Source organism: Osmerus eperlanus, chromosome 9 (assembly GCF_963692335.1).
Source record: "Osmerus eperlanus chromosome 9, fOsmEpe2.1, whole genome shotgun sequence".
NCBI classification, from domain to species: domain Eukaryota; kingdom Metazoa; phylum Chordata; class Actinopteri; order Osmeriformes; family Osmeridae; genus Osmerus; species Osmerus eperlanus.
The window spans coordinates 15,194,552-15,214,770 of NC_085026.1; the positions used below are offsets into that span (position 1 = coordinate 15,194,552).

General features: G+C 49.3%; 3 protein-coding genes across 4 annotated transcripts in view; all 3 read left to right on the plus strand.

Annotated features, from left to right (window-relative positions):
* ppp1r13ba (protein phosphatase 1, regulatory subunit 13Ba) overlaps positions 1-9,137 on the plus strand; it is a 25,251-nt gene extending 16,114 nt beyond the window's left edge. Inside the window, 16 exon segments of the mRNA XM_062468718.1 lie at positions 205-225; positions 227-395; positions 886-1,028; positions 1,030-1,083; positions 1,720-1,887; positions 2,284-2,435; positions 2,437-2,465; positions 2,798-2,923; positions 3,882-3,964; positions 4,143-4,545; positions 4,685-5,499; positions 5,764-5,901; positions 6,021-6,154; positions 6,455-6,621; positions 7,318-7,517; positions 7,789-9,137. Of these exon segments, the coding sequence (XP_062324702.1) occupies positions 205-225; positions 227-395; positions 886-1,028; positions 1,030-1,083; positions 1,720-1,887; positions 2,284-2,435; positions 2,437-2,465; positions 2,798-2,923; positions 3,882-3,964; positions 4,143-4,545; positions 4,685-5,499; positions 5,764-5,901; positions 6,021-6,154; positions 6,455-6,621; positions 7,318-7,517; positions 7,789-7,830 (2,844 nt within the window). The 3' untranslated portion in view covers positions 7,831-9,137.
* Positions 9,138-9,399: 262 nt separating this feature from the next.
* Positions 9,400-13,059, plus strand: sdsl (serine dehydratase-like). Of its 2 annotated transcripts, none has more exons than XM_062468720.1 (8): positions 9,400-9,504; positions 10,026-10,187; positions 10,620-10,659; positions 10,826-10,965; positions 11,427-11,515; positions 11,840-12,067; positions 12,245-12,375; positions 12,540-13,059. In XM_062468720.1, the coding sequence occupies exons 2-8, from the start codon at positions 10,035-10,037 to the stop codon at positions 12,728-12,730; spliced, it is 972 nt and encodes a 323-aa protein (XP_062324704.1). In that variant the 5' UTR covers positions 9,400-9,504; positions 10,026-10,034; the 3' UTR covers positions 12,731-13,059. The 2 variants fall into 2 exon arrangements, with proteins under 2 accessions (XP_062324704.1, XP_062324703.1); XM_062468719.1 differs by lacking the exon at positions 9,400-9,504 and adding an exon at positions 9,629-9,741 and having other exon boundaries at positions 9,963-10,187.
* Positions 13,060-15,705: 2,646 nt separating this feature from the next.
* Positions 15,706-20,219, plus strand: part of daam1a (dishevelled associated activator of morphogenesis 1a) — a 35,983-nt gene continuing 31,469 nt past the window's right edge. The window contains exon 1 of the mRNA XM_062470132.1: positions 15,706-15,817. The gene's annotated coding sequence lies outside the window, so the exon portion shown is untranslated. The remainder of the gene's footprint in view (positions 15,818-20,219) is intronic.

Consider the following 20,219-nt stretch of genomic DNA (forward strand, 5'->3'; position numbering starts at 1 on the left):
TCCCCTCTTCTCCCCTCTCCTCCCCTTTCCTCCCCTCCTCCTCCCCTCTCCTCCCCTCTCCTCTCCTCCCCCTCTCCTCCCCTCTCCTCCCCTCTCCTCCCCTCTCCTCCTCTCTCCTCCCCTCTCCTCCACCTCTCCTCCCCTCTCCTCCCCTTCTCCTCTCCTCTCCTCCCCTCTCCTCCCCTCTCCTCCCCTCTCCTCCAGGAGCAGAGGCTGAGGTACCTGCAGGCAGCAGGGGGACAGGCAGGGGCAGGGTCCAGGGGGCCAGACCCAGTCTGAGGCTGAGAAGCTCCAGAGGCTGAAGGAGAAGGTGGAGAGCCAGGAGGCCAAGCTGAAGAAGATAAGAGCCATGAGAGGACAGGTGGACTACAGCAAGCTCATCAATGGCAACCTGTGTAAGACACAAACACACCCACACACACAAACATGCTCACTCAAACACACAAAAAACAGTCCTGATACGGGATCATGTTTTTAACATGGCCGTGTGTGAGTCTAATTCCTTGCAGCTGTCCATGATGTCAGTTCTGTCTCTATTTCTAGGGTTTGGAATGTGGTGGCCCTCCTCATGTTTTGGTCAGGGTGTGGTGCTCACAGTAGTCCTCCTGGTGACTCTTAAGATGTGTGTGTGTGTGTGTGTGTGTGTATGTGTGTGTCCATGGTCCTCTGTGTGCTGTGTGCTGTCCAAGGCTGCACCCTGTTGGCAACAGCACAGATATACTCCAGAACAGTTTAGATCTACCCTCTCTCTCTCTCTCTCTCTCTCTCTCTCTCTCTTTCTATCCTACTGCTTTCCCCCCACTCCATCTCAACGTCTGTCTCTCCCTGAAACCCACACTCACTCTGTCTCCGGTTCCCTCCCTCTCCACCCTGACTCTCACACAGCGGCAGAGATCGAGCACGTGAGCGGGCTGTTCCAGGAGAAGCAGGCCGAGCTGCAGTCAGCCGTGCTGAGGGTGGATCAGCTCACCCAGCAGCTGGACGACCTGCGCAGGGGCCGCCTCAACGGCCTGCAGCCTCTCGGAGCTCCCCCTCAGCGGCTCGGCCGCCCTGGAGCTCAGGAAGCTGTACCAGGAGCTGCAGGTAGGCCTGACCCCTGACCCCTGACCCCCCACCATGGACCCGATGGGTCAAAAGTCCAGGGAGTGGATGATTGAACCCTTTTTTAGTTGCAATTTTGTTGCTCGCTTGAAGTTGAGTTTGCGTTTGAAATATTTCAAATGTTTCCATCTGGGAAAAAATATTAAACCAAGATGAATATAAGTGGTAGTCCTCTCCACATGCCTAGACTGTCTGGCCCGCTCCCTGCTCCCGGACCAGATTACGTCAGGCAGGCTCCGACCAGAAGAAAGACAGATTAAGCTGAGTCAGGATGGTGATGTAATTTCTGGGAGACTGAAAAATTAGATACTCACAGGACACAGAACACCACTGCTCGCAGTCTGCTGGCTTTGACTGGAACAGTCACTGGCAGGAATTAAACTGATATATTTCAGGACAACATTATAATTTATGCATGTGTCTGTGCATGTTTATGTGTGTGTATGTTTGTCTGCGTGTGTCTGTCTGTCTTTGTGTGTGTGTGTGTGTGTATGCATGTGTCTGTGCATGTTTATGTGTGGTCTGTGTGTCTGTGTGTGTATGTGTGTGTGTGTCTGTGTGTGTGTGTATGTGTGTACGTGTAAAATGACTACATGTAAATGTGTGTGTGTGTGTCAGGTGCGTAACAAGCTGAACCGCGAGCAGAGCGGCAAGCTGCAGCAGAACAAGGAGCTCCTGAACAAGAAGAACTCCGAGGTCACCATGATGGACAAGAGGATCGGGGACCTGAGGGAACGCCTTCACAAGAAGCGAGCTGAGGCACGTCACACAGACCACACACGCTCCGTAAGGACAGACACTCTCTATCCATCACAGATCAATCCCTGAGAAGGCACTTTCTATATATCACAGAGAGGAACTGTAAACCTGTCAATACTGTACAGCCTGTGAGGCCAGGCTCTATGTGGAACACTAGATAACGCAGGCCAGGTGTTAAATGATTACTGAGAGGCCAACCCAAACTAGATAGCATAATGAGACAGTATTCTTCTTCTACCATCTTTCTATCTCTTTCCATCCTATATCTCCCGATCCTCAACTCTCTCTCTCTCTCTCTCTCTCTCTCTCTCTCTCTCTCTCTCTCTCTCTCTCTCTCTCTCTCTCTCTCTCCCCCCTACATCTCTCTCTCTCTCTCTCTCTCCCCCCTACATCTCTCTCTCTCTCTCTCTCTCCCTCCCACAGTTGACTAGGGTGAACGGGGGTCCCCCGTCCCCCCCAGCCTGCCCCAGCAGCTCAGGCCGGGTGGCAGCCGTGTGTCCCTACATCCAAGTCCCCGTCCTGGGGCGGCAGGAGGGGGGGTACAGCCTTCCCCCCGACCCCCTCAAACCCCCCCCATGGCTTCAACCATGCCAGATCACACTCAGGTTAGTATCCACAGCCAGCTGGAAGATGTGTGTGCTGTGGCCACACACAGGGACTGCTGCTCTCTGCTGGTCTGTCCCGGTATTGCACAGGCCCCCCTCACTGTTTCTACTGCTGTCACCTGCCTGACTCACCTTTATGAAGAATGTTATAACCTTGACACTATCTCTGAATACGATGGTTTCCTGTCTGAGCTCTCTCTAACTTCCTGTCCTGTCTGTCTCCTCTTCTTCTCCTTCCCTTGTGATTGTCTGTGGTTGTCTGTGATTGTTGTTGTTGTTGTTGTTGATGTTATTGTTGTTGATCTGTGGGGGGCGCTGGTGCTTCCGAGCAGAGGAAGAGGGGTGTGGCGTGAGGAAGCCTCCCAGCCAATGGAAGGTGTCAGATTTAGACGTCCTATTGGCCCCTGCGGAGCAAGGGGAGGGGCCTAGGTCCCCCTCGGGGGCGGAGAATGTCAACTGTGAGTCTGCAGGAGAAGAGATAGAACCTAGTGGACTTACTAGCACACTTAACCCTAGACCTAGTACACTACTTAGTACTCTATATCCCAACTTTAGTGCACTCTTTAGTATTCTGGACCCAAGCCCTAGTACACTGAACAGGGACACACTCATGTGGCAAGTTTCATTCCTCCTGGGTTTCTGATATAGAGTGCACTGTCACTGTTTAAATAAACATCTCCAGAAATATCCCTGTGGCCAGAGAGACTTCTGCAGAATACCAGGAAGTTGCCGGTCAGGTTGGTAGGTAAAGTTTATTTGTCTGGCAGAGTGAGGGGGAAAGGATGTGATGTCACTGTGGGGGTGTCTGCAGTGGGAAAGGAACCACAGAGAAGAGAACCTGCAGAGAAGAGAACACAAACGGATATGAACCACACAGCATGGAGAGTCTTTTTGGAGACACTACAAAACCATTCTCTAATTGTTTTGTGTGTGAGAGAGAGGGAGAGAGAGTAAGAGAGAGAATGAGAGAGAGGGAGGGAGAGAGAGTAAGAGAGAGAATGAGAGAGAGGGAGGGAGAGAGGGAGAGAGAAAGCGTGAGAGAGAGAGAGAGCGTAAGTGAGAAAGAGAGAGAGAGAGAGAGAGAGGGATAGAGGGAGACTAGAGAGAGAGAAAGTGTAGAGAGTGTAAGTGAGAGAGAGAGAGAGGGAGAGAGGGAGAGGGAGAGGGAGAGGGAGAGAGAGGGAGAGGGAGAGGGAGAGAGAGAGAGAGAGAGAGGGAGAGGGAGAGGGAGAGAGGGAGAGGGAGAGGGAGAGGGAGGGAAACAAGTTAACACACTCATCCTTCAACCTTCGTTGTGTATCACAGAACACAGCGTCTGCTGTCTTTCTCTGTCTTTCTCTGTTTTCCTTTTTCTCTCTACCACCCCTTTTTCCTTACCTCTGTGTAATCCCTCCCTCCCTCCCTGTCTGCTTGTAGCAACCGACGGTGCTTGGCCCGGCCTCAGTAAGAGTGTGTCGTCTTTTCAGCCCTCTGATTGGAGGAACACCAGTCTGGATCAGGTAAGACAGAAAAACCTTCTGTACAGATCTCCATTTTCTGGAACACGCGTGAAAGTGAACGTAACTTGAGATTTTCAAGTGATTGTCCTGAAATAACTGAGGTAAAAGCCCTGGGTTTGCGAGCAGAATACATATCTTACTTTTGAATTGCCTCTGCTTCACCCACCCCTCTTCTTAGATGGACTCCAGTAAGCTCTCTATGTCCAGACCCCCACCCAGCTATGGCACCTACCCCAGCACAGGCCACCCCTCCATGGGCTCGTCCACCAGCTCTCTGCCCCGCTCGGCCCCTGCCACCCTGGCCTGGCAGAGACCCGGGACATCCTCCACCTCTCAGCAGATCCAGCAGCGCATATCCATACCCCCCAGCCCCACGCCCTCCTCCCAGCCCCAGGGGGAGAGGCAGGATCCCCCCTTGGCGGTGGCAGTGCGTCCCTACGTCCCAGACAAGGCCTCCAGGCCCCAGTCCCCCAGGAAGGGACCGGCCACCATGAACTCCAGCTCCATCTACCATATGTACCTGCAGCAGCCGGCCACCAAGAACTACGGCTCTCTCAGCAACAGGAGCACTGTCAAAGCAGGTAACTTCGCTTCTTCAGAGACGCTGTTATTTCCAAGCCGTATGTCAACATGGGTACGTTTTAAAGTGCAAACCTCAAACTCGTGTTCAACTTGTTTAACTTTGAATCTGGCTCTGCTTTCCCCTGCTTTTCTCTCTAGTGTATGGTAAACCAGTGCTGCCCTGCAGTTCCACCTCCCCCTCCCCTGTGCCCTTCCAACAGGGGGCGCATTCTCCAGGCGGAGGGATGGGAGGAGGAGAAGACGTGGTAGACAGGGAGGGGGGCGACAGTTCACTGCCCCCGCCAAGCGTACACAACATCCCCCGCCCCCTCAGCCCCACCAAACTCACCCCCGTCGCCCACTCTCCCCTCCGTTACCAGAGCGACGCCGACCTGGAGGTCCTGAGGCGTCGCCTTGCCAACGCACCCCGCCCACTCAAGAAGCGCAGCTCCATCACAGAGCCCGAGGGCCCGGCCGGACCCAACATCCAGAAGCTTCTGTACCAGCGCTTCAACACCTTGGCAGGGGGCATGGAGGCAGGCAGTGCCACTCCCTTCTACCAGCCTGCCTTCCTGGGCACAGGGCTGGCAGGAGGCCTGGGCACAGGGCTGGCAAGAGGCCTGGTAGAGATGGAGAATAACAACACAGCCAACGTTTCCCTTCTAGAGTCTGCCTCCCTGGTGGTCTCTTCGGCAGAGGGTCCCAACTCTGATCCCCGCCTGTCCCCCCCCACCCCTGCAGACAAGCAGAGGACCTCCCCCATCCCCTCCCCGTCCCCCTCCCCTCCTGGCCAGTCCGCTTCCTGCACGGCCACGCCCCAGCCCAGTCCCCCGGCCTCTGATAGGCTGGAGGATCAGAACAACAACACCCAGGCTGGGTCCAAGTCCCCTGGCTCCTCCCCCAGCCCAGAGACCACCCAACCACAGCAGAGAAACCCTTCCCCTCGGACCATGACACCCACAGCCCCGCCCAAGGTCAGTCTGCCACTAGCATCACAAATACTATTATAGAACATAGTTACTTCAGTGATATACACATACTATGTATATATAATATACACTGCTGTAATATACAGTGCCTGGTTCCTTAATCCTTACATAAATTTACCTAACACAAGAACGACAACATGCAATGACATTCAAAGCACCGCGGGGTTGAAAGGTTTGGGTAAAATACAAACCTTTTTGCAGGCTTGCCAGGTTTGTTTGTATTGACCCTCTGCCTGTGTGTGTGTTCAGGTGAAGCGTACCAACCTGAAGAAGCCCGAGTCAGAGAGGACGGGTCACGGCCTGAGGGTGAAGTTCAATCCCTTGGCTCTTCTCCTGGACGCCTCTCTGGAGGGAGAGTTTGACCTGGTCCAGAGGATCATCTACGAGGTGGGACACCAAACACCAAACCTGCTTCAAAACCACACAGACACGTCTATAGACAGGTCTATGCAGAAAAAGTTTTACTGTGATTTCTAATGAGTGATTTCCTCTGCTCCTCTCGGAAGGTGGTGAACCCCAGCACAGCTAACGACGAGGGCATCACTCCGCTCCACAACGCTGTGTGTGCAGGCCACCACCACATCGTCAAGTTCCTGCTTGACTTCGGGGTCAACGTTAATGCTGCAGACAGTGATGGATGGTAAGACGGTTTGACCTGTGCGTCGCTTTGGATGAAGGCATCTGCTAAATGAATATATTACATTATTATTAAGATCAAGTAGCTAACCATGCTATCCTATGCTAACCGCTACCACTCATCTGGGCCTGACCTCTAGCTCATCTTTATTATCATGGTGTAAATTGTTCTGAAGAAATTAGCATTCTTCGCTTTCTCATTCATTCAGTAACTAATTAAGCCATTCCTCTTTTCGTTTACCTTTTATTTAAAATCCATCCATCTACTCATCATCTCTCTCTATCCCTCCCTCCTTCCACCCAGGACTCCTCTCCACTGTGCAGCCTCTTGTAACAGTGTTCACCTGTGTAAGCTCCTGGTGGAGTCTGGGGCGGCCATCTTTGCCACAACCATCAGTGACGTGGAGACGGCTGCAGACAAATGTGAGGAGATGGAGGACGGATACGCTCAGTGCTCCCAGTTCCTCTACGGTACGTAGCACTGCTAGTCCTCCCTTCTATCAGAATCAGAATTCGGTTTATTCGCCATGTATGTTATACAAACACGGAATTTACTGTGGCAGGGAGGTGCAAAACACTAAACATATACGAATCTTAAATTAAGTAAAAGTACAAAAGTTTAACTATTTCTAATAACTAAACAATTTAAATATAAAATAAAATATATATAAAAATAAGAATAAGAATGAATAAGAATAGAACCTATAGAACCTTAGTCATGCTTCCTAGAGTCTACATGCCCTGAGATATCTTCCAGAACCTTCCTTCTGCTAGCCCAAAGGTACACTGCTGAGCCACCACCTCCTCCCCTCTCTTCCTCATGCTCTCTATCCTCCGTCTTCTACACCTCCTCTCCTCTCTTCCTCATGCTCTCTATCCTCCGTCTTCTACACCTCCTCTCCTCTCTTCCTCATGCTCTCTATCCTCCGTCTTCTACACCTCCTCTCCTCTCTTCCTCATGCTCTCTATCCTCCGTCTTCTACACCTCCTCTCCTCTCTTCCTCATGCTCTCTATCCTCCGTCTTCTACACCTCCTCTCCTCTCTTCCTCATGCTCTCTATCCTCCGTCTTCTACACCTCCTCTCCTCTCTTCCTCATGCTGTCTATCCTCCTTCTTTAACACTTTTACCTCTCCTCTCTTCCCCCCTCTCGACTCTGGGAGTACAGGTGTGCAGGAGAAGCTGGGTGTGATGAACAAGGGCTCGGTCTACGCTCTGTGGAACTACGAGGCTCAGAGTCCCGACGAGCTCTCCTTCCACGAGGGGGACGCCATCACCATCCTGCGTCGTCGTGACGACACAGAGACGGAGTGGTGGTGGGCTCGGCTACATGAGCACGAGGGCTACGTGCCTCGCAACCTGTTGGGGGTGAGTTAACAGGAAAAACTGGCGCTGGGATGGGTTTAGACAAACCTGGCAACCTGCCGGGGGTGTTTCCGCAGGAACCTGGCACCCTTCAGGTGGTAAATGTACACAAATCTGGCAACATGAATCTCACAGGCTCTTGCTCGATCGCACACACTTGTCAACTTCCTCAACAACAACAAAAAAATCGTGAAATCTTGAACTTGAATGACCTGGCAATAAGCTAAATTGATGTAATCTGATATAAACCTCCACCTCTCCACGTGTTTCCCAGCTCTACCCCAGGATCAAGCCCAGACAGCGCTCCCTGGCTTAGCTCCCAGCCTCCCGAGCCTGAGGAGGGGCGAGCGAGCGCCTGGGCTGTGTCGCCGAGAGGAGCGTGCACGTGAACAGTGTTGCTGAAGGGACAGTGCACGTTGTCTGCAGTGGATGGCTGTGCGCGCAGAAGAAGAGGGGATTGTGGTGGAGGGACATAGAGAGAGGACATAGAGAGAGGATCCCATGTGGTCAGAGGCAGGCACACGAGTGGTCGCTTACCAAAGAAGAAAGAGACTGTACCAAGCCAGACAGCTAGCTCGAGATTCTCTCTCCCCCTCAAGGCTGATATTGTCTTATCGATTCAAACACTGTTTTATTTCTATTTTTCTAAGCTCAACCCCCCCCCCCCGCCCCATCCATAAGAACAAGACCTTAACTGTTATCTGTGTGACTAGCAGATGTGTGAATGTGATGTCGAAGAGGGCGCAGAGGAGGAGAGGAGTCAGTCAGGATGGTTTGAATGTTTGCCTGGTTCTGGATATTTGTGCTTCTGCTAACTCCCAGCTTCTGCTAACTCATATGGTCAATATTGCTCCACCGGTAGCTTAGACGTCATGTATGGCTTGACAGCATTGGCTTGCCATGATAGGAGTTGGCATGAACACATGCATGTCTGGACACGGGCCATGTGCGAAGAGTTGCCAAGCAGCTGGAAGCTCCTCTAGACATCCTCAGAGGAGCAAATAGAGAATGTATTTGGACATGTGAGGAAAGAAGGAAAGGGTCTTAGCAGGTTGATACTAAGGACTTAGAAGGCTTGAGATGCAGGTAGAGAAACGATAGAGGATGAGAGATGTTGAAATTGTTTTTGAAATGTTCTGGAAACCAAAGAGCTGCGTTGTGATGGACAGACGGGGAGAAGATGTCATGGGGAAAGACGGGCGGTGTTGTCTTCCACAGGTGTCCTATCTATCCTGATAACTGTATGAGTGTTGCACCGTCAGCCAATCACAGATAACTATACTTGCTTGATAAGCCAACCATATGACTCCTTGATGGGTCGTCAGAGTTTGTATTCATATTGAGTTGAGATGTTTTAGACATGCACCACAGGCATACATTTGTAAATTGTATTATTACTTATAATTCATATTCTTATTTTTGTGTCCAGGTGTTGTCTATTTAATACCCATGCACAACAACAGATATTCAGACTCAGTGATGTTTTGTTGACAGGTTTGCTGAAGGTTGAGTGCTATACCATCCACTGTATAAGATGGTTCATGTGACATACAGATACAACTTATGCAACATGTAATGTAAATGTAAACATAAATATGTTCCTGTAGAATGGGAAGAAAACAACTGTGTGTACTGTATTTATATACACATTTAATATGCTTTTGTTTTAGGGAACATTTGGTGATGAATTATTGTGATTCAAGTATACACACATGCTCAAATGTTAATTTGTGTTTTGTGGCTTGATGACAAAAGGCCTGTGATGTTGTAATGTGGTATTAAGATCACTGTTATCAACGGATTTATGCACACGCAGTCGGAGATCAGACCATACTAAGATGTTAATAATCAAGTTATAAATCCGCCCCCACCGGACGAGGAATTGTATAAACGGAGAGTTTAATTTATTTCTGGACTTTGAGCTGTTGGTAATGGAGAGGTGTGGAAGTTCAGAAGGGCATTTTAGTTCATACAAGACTGACGACTACTGGTAAGTGACTGCAAGTTATGCAGATCTCGTACGTCATTAGCTAAATCAACAACAAAAATATTGTTGTGTTTTCCTCAGCAATGGAATGTTAATCCATACTGACAGCAGCGTGAGAGGCTCCGTGCCTTGAGCTAGTTTGCACGTCGCACCGCCCAGTAGAACGAACCTGCGACATTGTATCGAAAAAGTGATCATTTTCACAGATGTGCATTGAATGTGACACACAAACAGTTAACCGTTTCAGTCGCCGGTGTTGTGTCCCTACTGGTTTCCGAACTAACTGGTTTCCCAGCGGTGCGTGCACCTATCAGTCTGCCTCTATCACCAGATTCGTCACAAATTCACAAACATATTACTGGCTATTTTCAAGTCGGATCTCATATTTACGAATCTGGTGATAGAGGCAGACTGATAGGTGCACGCACCGCTGGGAAACCAGTTAGTTCGGAAACCAGTAGGGACACAACACCGGCGGAGACTGCTGGCCTGCAGTCGTGACAGGAGCTTTTTGTACCTCTCAGGGCTGAACAATGGCAAGCCCCGGTGTTTACCACGTCAACACTCCGCTCCTGGAGAGCATAGACATGTCCAGGAGAGCTGGTACTGCAGTCTACCTAAAGATGGAAAATTCCCAACCCTCCGGATCGTTCAAGATTCGTGGTATCGGTCACCTATGTCAGAAGGTACCGCACTGTCAGATGCTGCGTTAAAAGTTCAATATTGACCAGTATAAAATTACAAAACGGAGCTACTTGAACCACATTGAGCTACTGTAATCATGAGTGGCTCCAAAATGAAGATGTGGGCTACATTTATAACGTATTACATGCTGAGGATAGGAAATGGACGTCCTGATTTAACTGGGTTGTTTAAATTTCCTTTCAAACGTGGCCTACAGTACCTCCTACTGTAGAGTAAGGGAAATGCGGTTAATCTGTTGGCCGAAATACGAGATGAGAAAAAGACGCCTCCTTGCCTATTAGTGTGTGATTAGTTATGTATACCTTATTAAACACGACTACACTATCCTTTAATACATACTCATTAGTAAGCATTACATCGACTTATCCTGTATTAGACTCCGATCAAAAGAATGACTCTCTTTCCTCACTCAGTTAGCAGGACCAGGATCTAAAGGAGTGGTCTGTTCTTCAGGTAACCTACAATTGCGACAAAACCAGTAATAAATGCATACTGTATAGATCATCTACAGCAAAGTTAGCTCAATCTGCTTCTGTAATTTTGTCATTTGCAATATTAGTGCAGAAACAACTTGAAAGGATGATACCAGTGAGTCTCAGTGCTGTACATTGATGTTCAGGTGGCAATGCTGGCATGGCGACTGCGTATGTGGCTAGAAAACTCAATATCCCAGCAATCATCATTGTTCCCTCCTCCTCACCGGAGTTGGTTGTGCAGAAGCTAAGGGACCAGGGAGCCACTGTGAGGGTGGTGGGCAAGGTAAGAGTGCCTGTACTTGATGAGGACTTTACTAAACTGTACTGTACTTGATCTACTCTTCTTCTCTGTTCTCCTCTCTTCTCTCCTGTGAAAAAAAGTTTTCGAAAAAAAAGTTTTGTAAGGTTGAAAACATACTTACTGAAAAAAAGGTTTCGAAGGGTGGAACAAATATTTTCGAAAAAAGTTTAGAAAGGTGGAACAAACATAAGTTTTGAAAAAAAGTTTTGGAAAAAACTATTTAAACTTGTATCGTGTTGTGTATGGATTTTTTCTTCTTCGAAAGGTTGAACAAATATCTTCGAAAAAAGGTTTAAAAAAAACTATTTAAACTTGTTAAAACACAAAATTTGTGTTGCAGTAGTCCAGCATGTGACTGAGTTCCATACCTATACAAATCTACCTTCTGTCTTGGAAGGACCAGTACAGATAAACACGACCGCTGTGTGGTTGTGTGTCTGCAGGTGTGGGATGATGCCAACACGGAAGCCATGCGTCTGACCCAGACAGATGGGCTCACCTACGTGCCTCCGTTCGACAACCCTCTGCTTTGGTGAGATAGAGATTAGGAATGGGGCTGTTTGTAGTTGCACACGCCTTCATCTTGGCTCTCTTGTCTGACCTGGAACCAATCAGGACACGTACACAAGGAAACAACAGAAATGTCACGTGTCTGAGATGGAATCAGTGTCTCCACTTTGTCACACAGTTTGTGTGGTAGTTCAGAGAGCTTGGCTTCTGATGCTTTTGGATCCAATAGAACAACTAGAACAGACCCTCTAACCCTGACCCTAAATCAGATGTTACATAGCAGGAACCGCTTATAGTTTGTCTGTAACTTAACCGTTAAAGTTAAACCTCTTTCCTCCTCCATCAGGCAGGGCCATGCCAGTGTTATCCGGGAGATCTGGGCCTGCCTGCCAGTGAAGCCTGGGGCTGTAGTAGTGTCTGTGGGTGGAGGGGGCCTCCTCTGTGGGGTGGTGGAGGGGATGAGGGAGGTGGGCTGGGGCTCTGTGCCCATCCTCGCTATGGAGACAGAGGGAGCTCACTGTTTCAATGCAGCAGTGAAGACTGGGAGGATTGTTACCCTGCCTGACATCACCAGGTAAGAAAACAGCATTCTGGAGTCAGAGTTGAAAGGCATGCCAAGGAAGCTAAATCAAGCTTACCTCAAGTACTATATATGACACGTAAAGAAAATAAAAAGTGAAATATGTCAAATATGATATGATCACTAGCAAGATGTGTATCATATTTTACTATAACCTGGTTGTGTTCCCAGCGAGGCTAAGTGTTTAGGAGCTAAGACTGTGTGTCAGCGGGCGTTTGATTATAGCCAAGAGGAGAACTGCCCCATCATCTCAGAGCTGGTGTCAGACAAGCAGGCCCTGGAGGCTGTGGAGACCTTCCTGGGTGAGGACCTCTCAGGGCTAATATAACCTCCTCGCTGAGGTAACACCACAAGCCATCTATGCAGAGGTGAAGCCAGTAGTTATAGTTATCTGGTCATTTTAATCCTCAGATAACTTTACACAGGATGTCATGAATGTTGATGTTGTTTTCCCTTGTGTGTCCAGATGAGGAGCGTGTTTTGGTTGAGCTGGCGTGCGGAGCGTCGTTGGCGGCGGTTTATAGCGGGCTTATCCAGAAGCTGCAGGATGAAGGTCGCCTGCCTCGCCCTCTTGGCCCCCTGGTGGTCATCGTGTGCGGTGGCAGCAGCGTCAACATGTCCCAGATGCAGCACCTCAAAAAGATCCTGCACACTTGAGCTCTGAATGGATGGGTTCAGTTCCAACACCTACTGTAGACCACATACCGCTGACACCAAGTGGAAACACCTAGAGCCTTTACACCAGCCTTTTTCACATACAACACCTAGAGCCTTAACTACTTCCACATTCACATACTTCTCAAATTCTAACCCTTAACCTGGACTCGGTACACTTCTACTTCCTTGCAAGAACAATGTAACCCTTGACCCTGACCTAGAAATGCCAATAGTTGACCCTTGGCTCTGGCACCATGTGGGATTAGCTTCTCGGTTGTCCAAGACACATTCCTTTTAACTTTGTGTGGAAATAAAATTCTGTGAAAATTGCTGGTTGTAGTTACTGACTTTGACCAGTAGGTGGCAGCTTCATAAATCTCAGCAGACGCCAGTGAACTGCTATGTCTACCAGAGACATCCTATGAATGCCTCTCTCCTGACATCATTGTGCTTGTGTCAGCGAAGAGCAAGAATAATAATCTTGTCTATCCACTGTTAATGTGTTACCAGATCAACATACTCCACAATCTATTCCTGTGGGTCATATGTGTTATTTCAACACAGCTTATTGTCTCACCTTAGTGAAACAACAACATTTACTGTCGTCAGAAACAACAAAGCTGTTTGATAACCTAGATAACTTATGATCAACTGGCTTTAAGTACAGTCACTGTTTACCAGGGCTTAGTTTTGTTTATCAGGATATCTCTTCTCTTTTCTGGACATCTCTCTCTAACCATCAGCCTTTACACCAGCAGTGTGTTTCCAAGGACCAGTGCTCAATCTGTGTGTTCCTAAGCTTCTTTACGCAGCTTGTGGTGCAGTTGGAATGTGTGCTATAGTTGAGGGATAATTAGCTTATCTAGGGTAAACACACAGTAGTAAAACACTCTATATTGAACCAACAGACTAATTTACTGTGATTATCACTGTGGTGCAGTGTTGATCAGAACATGTGAGATGCACCCATGTTTGTTTATTCAGAGTTATGATGTGCTTGAACTGAGGGCCAATGCCTTGCTGAGGATGAGGATGCTGTGTGTGCCAGACTGGAGCTGAGGCTGGGGCCGAGGCTGGGGCCGAGGCTGGGGCCGAGGCTGGGGCCGAGGCTGGGGCTAGTAGGCAGACTGAGGATGGGGCTGGTAGCCAGATGATCTTTCTAATCTCTAATTTCTTTAAAGTAATGTTTAATGACCATTTAATGATCCACTAATCCTTCTACCATAGAGGGGAGTCTGGAGCAATCTTGACTCATCCCTCCCTCTTCTGCTGCTAAATACCCCCCCCCCCCCGCCCATCCACATCTCCGCCATCTCCCCGCCTCTCCACCCCATCTCGAGCTAATCTCCAATCAGAACCATTAGACGATGGATCTAACAACCCTGAGTCCTTCTCCCTCTTATCTCCTCCTTTTTGTCTTTCTGTCATCAGATAAAGAGAGATGAAAGGCAAAGGACCCTCATACCACCTTGACGACATCAACTCTCCTCCTCCTGTCTGTGGTGTAGACTTGCCCAGGTCCTGCAGGACTTCATCCTCCCAGGTCATCCTTTGATCAGTCGAGAGACGGAGCCACTAGGGTCATACTCCTAGCGTACACAGTAATAGGTGGGAACAGTGTTCGATTTGATTTCCTCTGTTCTCTCCTTCTCTCATCTCCTTTCCTCCTCTCTCCTCCTCTCTTCTACCCTCCTTTTATCTCCCCCAGTCTCTAATCCATGGGACAAGAACCAGACCAGGAAAGTTTAAATATTTACCCACCACCACTGCTCCCTTGCCAGCCTACAGAATCCTGTCTGTTTATGCAACAGACTAACACTGGGCGTTTGTCAACTCACTCCTGCCTCACTCCTGTATGTGAAGGACTGTAATATCTCACTGCACGAAAGGCATAGATGGATCCCTTGCCACCCATGCTGCCTGGACTTGAACCCAGGATGTCGGACGAGCAGCTCTGAGGCCTGTGAAGACCTGTCCATGTTGGTATTCGTTCTCCTGTCATTGACATATTAAACACCAAAGATAATCCACAAGGATTTAATGCACTGGGCTATGCTTACGTTCATAGAGCTGAGTGTTTGAACTATATATTTACATCTACATTTTACATTTAGTCATTTAGCAGACGCTCTTATCCAGAGCGACTTACAGTAAGTACAGGGACATTCTCCCCGAGGCAAGTAGGGTGAAGTGCCTTGCCCAAGGACACAACGTCATTTGGCACGGCTGGGAATCGAACTGGCAACCTTCAGATTACTAGCCCGCTTCCCTCACCGCTCAGCCACCTGACTCCCTCGGTCTTCACCCATATAAATATCTATGGTTGTACCCTCCCCCCCTTCCCCCTCCCCCACCCTCCACCCAACCTTCCAATACAACCCACACCAAGCAGGGGGAAGAAAACCTTTCAAGCTAAAATCTCGATCTCTGTGCTGCCAAACTGGGTGTAATCCTGTGGGCCTAGTGGGTATGATGGCCAGCTGCCGACATGGCTGTGATACCAGCAGACATCCTCATGTCACCACCACTCCCATCTAATCCCCTGTAATTCTGTCTGTGCCCTGTTTTTGGTTGAATCCACCCAGCCGACCTGCACCTCCCCCTCCTCTGCTCTCAGACTAGGCTGGGTGAGTTCAGTGTCCAGTGCCGGACTGAGGCATACAGAATATTGTCAGGGCGCTGCATCTGATGTGTTCAATGACTACTGTTGTGCTGTTGTAAAGTGATTTTTTAAAGAAACTGCTGACAGGTTATTTTCTCTTATAGGCTAGTCTGCTTTGCTCTGATCCTCTGCTCTACTCTAGTCTATAATCTCAAAGTCTGTCATAATCTTTCTTTATTTGACCACTCAGACTGGTTTTAGTTGTGGTCACTGCTGCTACAGATGCGACTCCTCTGAAACTACACTTCCCATGAAAACGTGCGCGTCTTTCTACTGGGTCAGTGTTTGCAGCGGCGCTGACACCAGCCAAAAACGATGATGTCACCCGCCACACAGCCCAATCACTACAGCCCAGCTCCACTCCCCATTCACCCTTTACCGTGAAAGACCGACTGGACGGGCGGTGCGATGGATTTGTTTACAAGGTAACGCAGAATTTACCGTTATATATTCGTATATGACGATAATTATTTGGGTGCGCAACACATAGGTCTATCGTTTTTCGGTGAAATAGTTTGCCGTAGTCTTGTGAATAATGTAAAAGACGATGATCGCTGCTGTAACCTACTACATTATGGGTGGGACGACATCAAGATGCAAATAATTTTCATATGAAGAATAGACGAATTCTTATAAATGGAAACTATCTGTTTAATTCGAACGGCAGTCTTTTGCACGGTTAAAAGGTAATTCGATCTGATTGGTAGCATGTGAAGAATGTAGGCCTTGCGTCTTTTTTTGTTGTTCGTGTTCTGGCTGTGTAGTCGATGAGAAGACTAGAATCTGTCTGCGGGTTTGCGAGGCCGGTGCTGGGATAGGCTGTGCAGCAAAAGTTTGACTTGCTACTGTTTCTAATGCATTTAGTATGGGGAACGGGTATATCGTTTAACAGTTATTATACCTACTACAGATAATCACCGTCATCAGACCGCTATCCGGCTGTCCAGACCAGGTGTTTGAATTAGCCCACATTAGAGCTCGCTTCCCAACGTTAACCTGAAGCCAGGGCAGAACGGCATTGAACCCGGATGTCCCGCTCACCTAGACCAACAAACCAACCAACGTTGGAGCATTATTTTTGGTTTCAGGATGACAGTATCTAAGTGTATATGAGACAACGTAGACTTAACTACCACACCACCAGTTTGGTTTCCACCCAACTCCCTTCCACTAACTAACCCCAGTACCAACCTGTCTTGTCTTTGTGAAATATGACGGGCGTTTTTCTGGCTGACGCAGACACGCATGCCTCAGCATCTCAATCATTGACATAACCCGTGTGTGTGTGTGTGTGTGTGTGTGTGTGTGTGTGTGTGTGTGTGTGTGTGTGTGTGTGTGTGTGTGTGTGTGTGTAAGAGAAAGAGAAAGAGTTTGTGAGAGAGTGTATGTAAGTGGCATCTCAGCAGCACCTTAGATACTGTGTGTACTGGGCATGGGTCCAAGAATGGTTTAGAGATTGGGGACCATAACCCTCTCCCTTGGTACTGTGGTGTGTGTGTGTGTGTGATGCAGGGTAGATGTGGAGGAGTGTTTGAGTGGGTGGTGGGTAGGTATTTGTTAGCCTGTATCCCAGGGTATTGGCACAGCTCATTAATGAGTGTGTGTGTAACTGTATAGCTGCACCTCGCATAGTAGAACTCCAAGAGAAGTCTTCAATTAGAGCAGTGAGGTCAGGGTGGTGCTAGGGAGGCAGGGAGCTGCTCGCTAGCTGTGCCAGGGGACGTCAGGCCATGCCAGAGACCTGATACTGAGGTCTGCTACCACCACAACACACACTGTTGACATTAACAGACAATGTCTGTCTGATGATCAGTTTCACTGTGGGTCTCTCTGCTCCCTAGCTGTACATCGTTTCTATTGTTCTGTCATTCTATCTCTGTTCTGTAACTGCCTGTCTGTCTGTCTCTGTCTGTCTGCTGTCTGCCTGCATGTCTGTCTGTTTTAATTCTACAGCCATAACATGAAGCCCCAGATGGCAATCGACAACTTATCTCGATGAAACCAAACATTGTGTTTTGCTTTCAGCTGTGTTGCAGTTTCAGACTGTGACAATGTGGAGTGATTTGCGTGTGTGTGTGTGCACGCACAGTACATGTCATTGTGTGTGTGTGCCTGACTTGCATATTTGCCTGTGGTGTAGACAGGTGTTGCATGATTCTACTGGGTTGGTCACACAAACACACCCTTCACTGGCCAGCCGACGGAGGAGAATGTGGGAGGCATTCTGCCCACGGTTCAACACCCTGACATGGCCTTCCCACTTGGCTTCCCCCCGGCTTCATCTACCCTGATCCTCAGTGCACCGGGTGCATACGGCTTAAGGATTGATTTGGGATGGGATCAGAGCCCCTGGCCCTGCCGCCCATGCCTCCAGCCCCTGGCCCTGCCGCCCATGCCTCCAGCCCCTGGCCCTGCCGCCCATGCCTCCAGCCCCTGGCCCTGCCGCCCATGCCTCCAGCCCCTGGCCCTGCCGCCCATGCCTCCAGCCCCTGGCCCTGCCGCCCATGCCTCCAGCCCCTGGCCCTGCCGCCCATGCCTCCAGCCCTTGGCCCTGCCGCCCATGCCTCCAGCCCCTGGCCCTGCCGCCCATGCCTCCAGCCCCTGGCCCTGCCGCCCATGCCTCCAGCCCCTGGCCCTGCCGCCCATGCCTCCAGCCCCTGGCCCTGCCGCCCATGCCTCCAGCCCCTGGCCCTGCCGCCCATGCCTCCAGCCCCTGGCCCTGCCGCCCATGCCTCCAGCCCCTGGCCCTGCCGCCCATGCCTCCAGCCCCTGGCCCTGCCGCCCATGCCTCCAGCCCCTGGCCCTGCCGCCCATGCCTCCAGCCCCTGGCCCTGCCGCCCATGCCTCCAGCCCCTGGCCCTGCCGCCCATGCCTCCAGCCCTTGGCCCTGCCGCCCATGCCTCCAGCCCCTGGCCCTGCCGCCCATGCCTCCAGCCCCTGGCCCTTGGCCCTGCCCCAGCCCCCAGCCCTCCAGTCCAGCCTCAACCTAGTCTCAAACCCAGTCCAAGCCGCAACAATAGGTTGGTGAGGTTGTTTGGACGTGCCTATTCTGTGTGTGTGTGTGCTTCAGTGAGACAGGACAATGGTGGGACTCTGTGTTATTCTCTCCCAGGCCCAGCCTAGAGTCAGCCTATCCATCCCTCTGCTGCCTGGCTGGGCCGAGGTCCCCCCACTGCCCAACACACACACACACACACTCACACACCATTTCCACCTAAATTAAAAACATGGGTGTGATTGGGTCTACCTGTGATCACTTGTGGTGCGGGTCAAGAGATGGTTATACTCGTTTAAGATAAGGCTCTGCTTTTAAGAGAGGACTGTACAGGTCTTGTGCATTATGCTGAATATCCTTTTCACTACCGTGTCATAGAAAGTGTGTGACAGTGATATAACCACTCAATTGTTACCAGTTCTAACATTCTTCCCCGGAAGAAACTAGAAGCAGATGAAAATTTAAGATTTGGCAGGATCCCTATGTTAAAAAGCTTCTCTCAGGTCACACTTTTCAAATCAAATCAAATGTTATTTGCATAGCCCTTTTTACAAGCAATGTCACATATGGCTTCACAGACACCCATAGAACTGCACCTAAACCAACCTAAAACCCTCAAAGAAGACAAGAACAACTCGTAAAGAAGTCTTGGGAGGAGGATATCAATGAGGAATCCTTTCCTCCAAAGACGGTCAGTGATACAGAGAGGTGCAGACCATAGGTTGAATATAAGAAACACTTTTATTGACAGGCAATGTCCCTAAATGTGTTAAATTGTAGTTGTGCTCTAGGTCAAAGTGGGCTGAGAATTAATGTGTCTGACATGGGTTAAACCCTGGTTCTTCAGCCACACTGATGTATGGGTGACTTATGATCCTATCAGTGACTGTCCATTCTGCCACCATCTGAGATCTGTTTGGTCAAGAAGTTTCTTCTGGTTCTCAAATGGAGCGCAAGCTACAGTCCATCACAAACGATCTCCTGTATGAGCAGATTCCTTGGAAAACATGTTTTCATATTCTTTGAGATGTTTTTGGCTGCGATTTATCACATATTTATTTAGCTGTCCAAGTTCACATTTCAGCTGTATTAGCTTGCATTTGAGTGTGTTAGCTTGGTTTTTAGCTTAACTAATGTGGAACAGACAGTTAGCCAGTGAGTTTACAGTTGGTGCCCTCTCTGTAAGCAGAGTCTGAAATGCAAGTAATAACATTTACCATAATTGGTTAGTCGAGGAAAAAAACAGGCAGCTCACTAAGATTTTGTTTAGTGTCATACAGAGCAGTTTTAACTAACACACACGCACACTAACAAACAAACAAACAAACAAACAAACAAACAAATGCTTTCAGACTCTTTCCACTGTGTTCTTGTATCATTACTAATGCAGATGTCGGCTTAAGAGCCTTCATACATTAAGCAGGGAGAAAGAACTGTCAGGAAATACTCTCAAACCATAAAATACTGTCTGATTCTCTATCAATTTTGAATGGCGGGTGTTATGAAATGCTGATGTAGAAACCTGGAAGCGCAGCAACAGCAGGCTGAGCTTGGTTCCTGATCTGAGCCCCATGTTGCACCATTACACTCCCTAACAATGCTGCCCTCATCCAGCCTCTAAGCCAGCCATGCTCCAGCTATCTGATCCCTGAGCCGGGAAGGGAGCCGAGCGCAGGCTTACTGAGGGCCAGGAGGGAAACTGGGGGCCTACAGAGCCCCAATGGCCTCCCTTCCCACGGTGCTCAGCTTCAATAGGTTTTCTCATTGCGACATGTTTGTTAAAGAACCCTGGTGACATTCCTCTCTGAATCTGATTGGGGCAGGAATGGTTT

Bases quoted from the DNA above. Each gene is read 5' to 3' on its own strand.
- sdsl (XM_062468720.1), top strand. From the start codon at position 10,035: ATGGCAAGCCCCGGTGTTTACCACGTCAACACTCCGCTCCTGGAGAGC. The intron at 12,068-12,244 runs GTAAGAAAACAG...TTGTGTTCCCAG, and splicing joins ACCCTGCCTGACATCACCAG to CGAGGCTAAGTGTTTAGGAG. The intron at 12,376-12,539 runs GTGAGGACCTCT...TTGTGTGTCCAG, and splicing joins GGCTGTGGAGACCTTCCTGG to ATGAGGAGCGTGTTTTGGTT.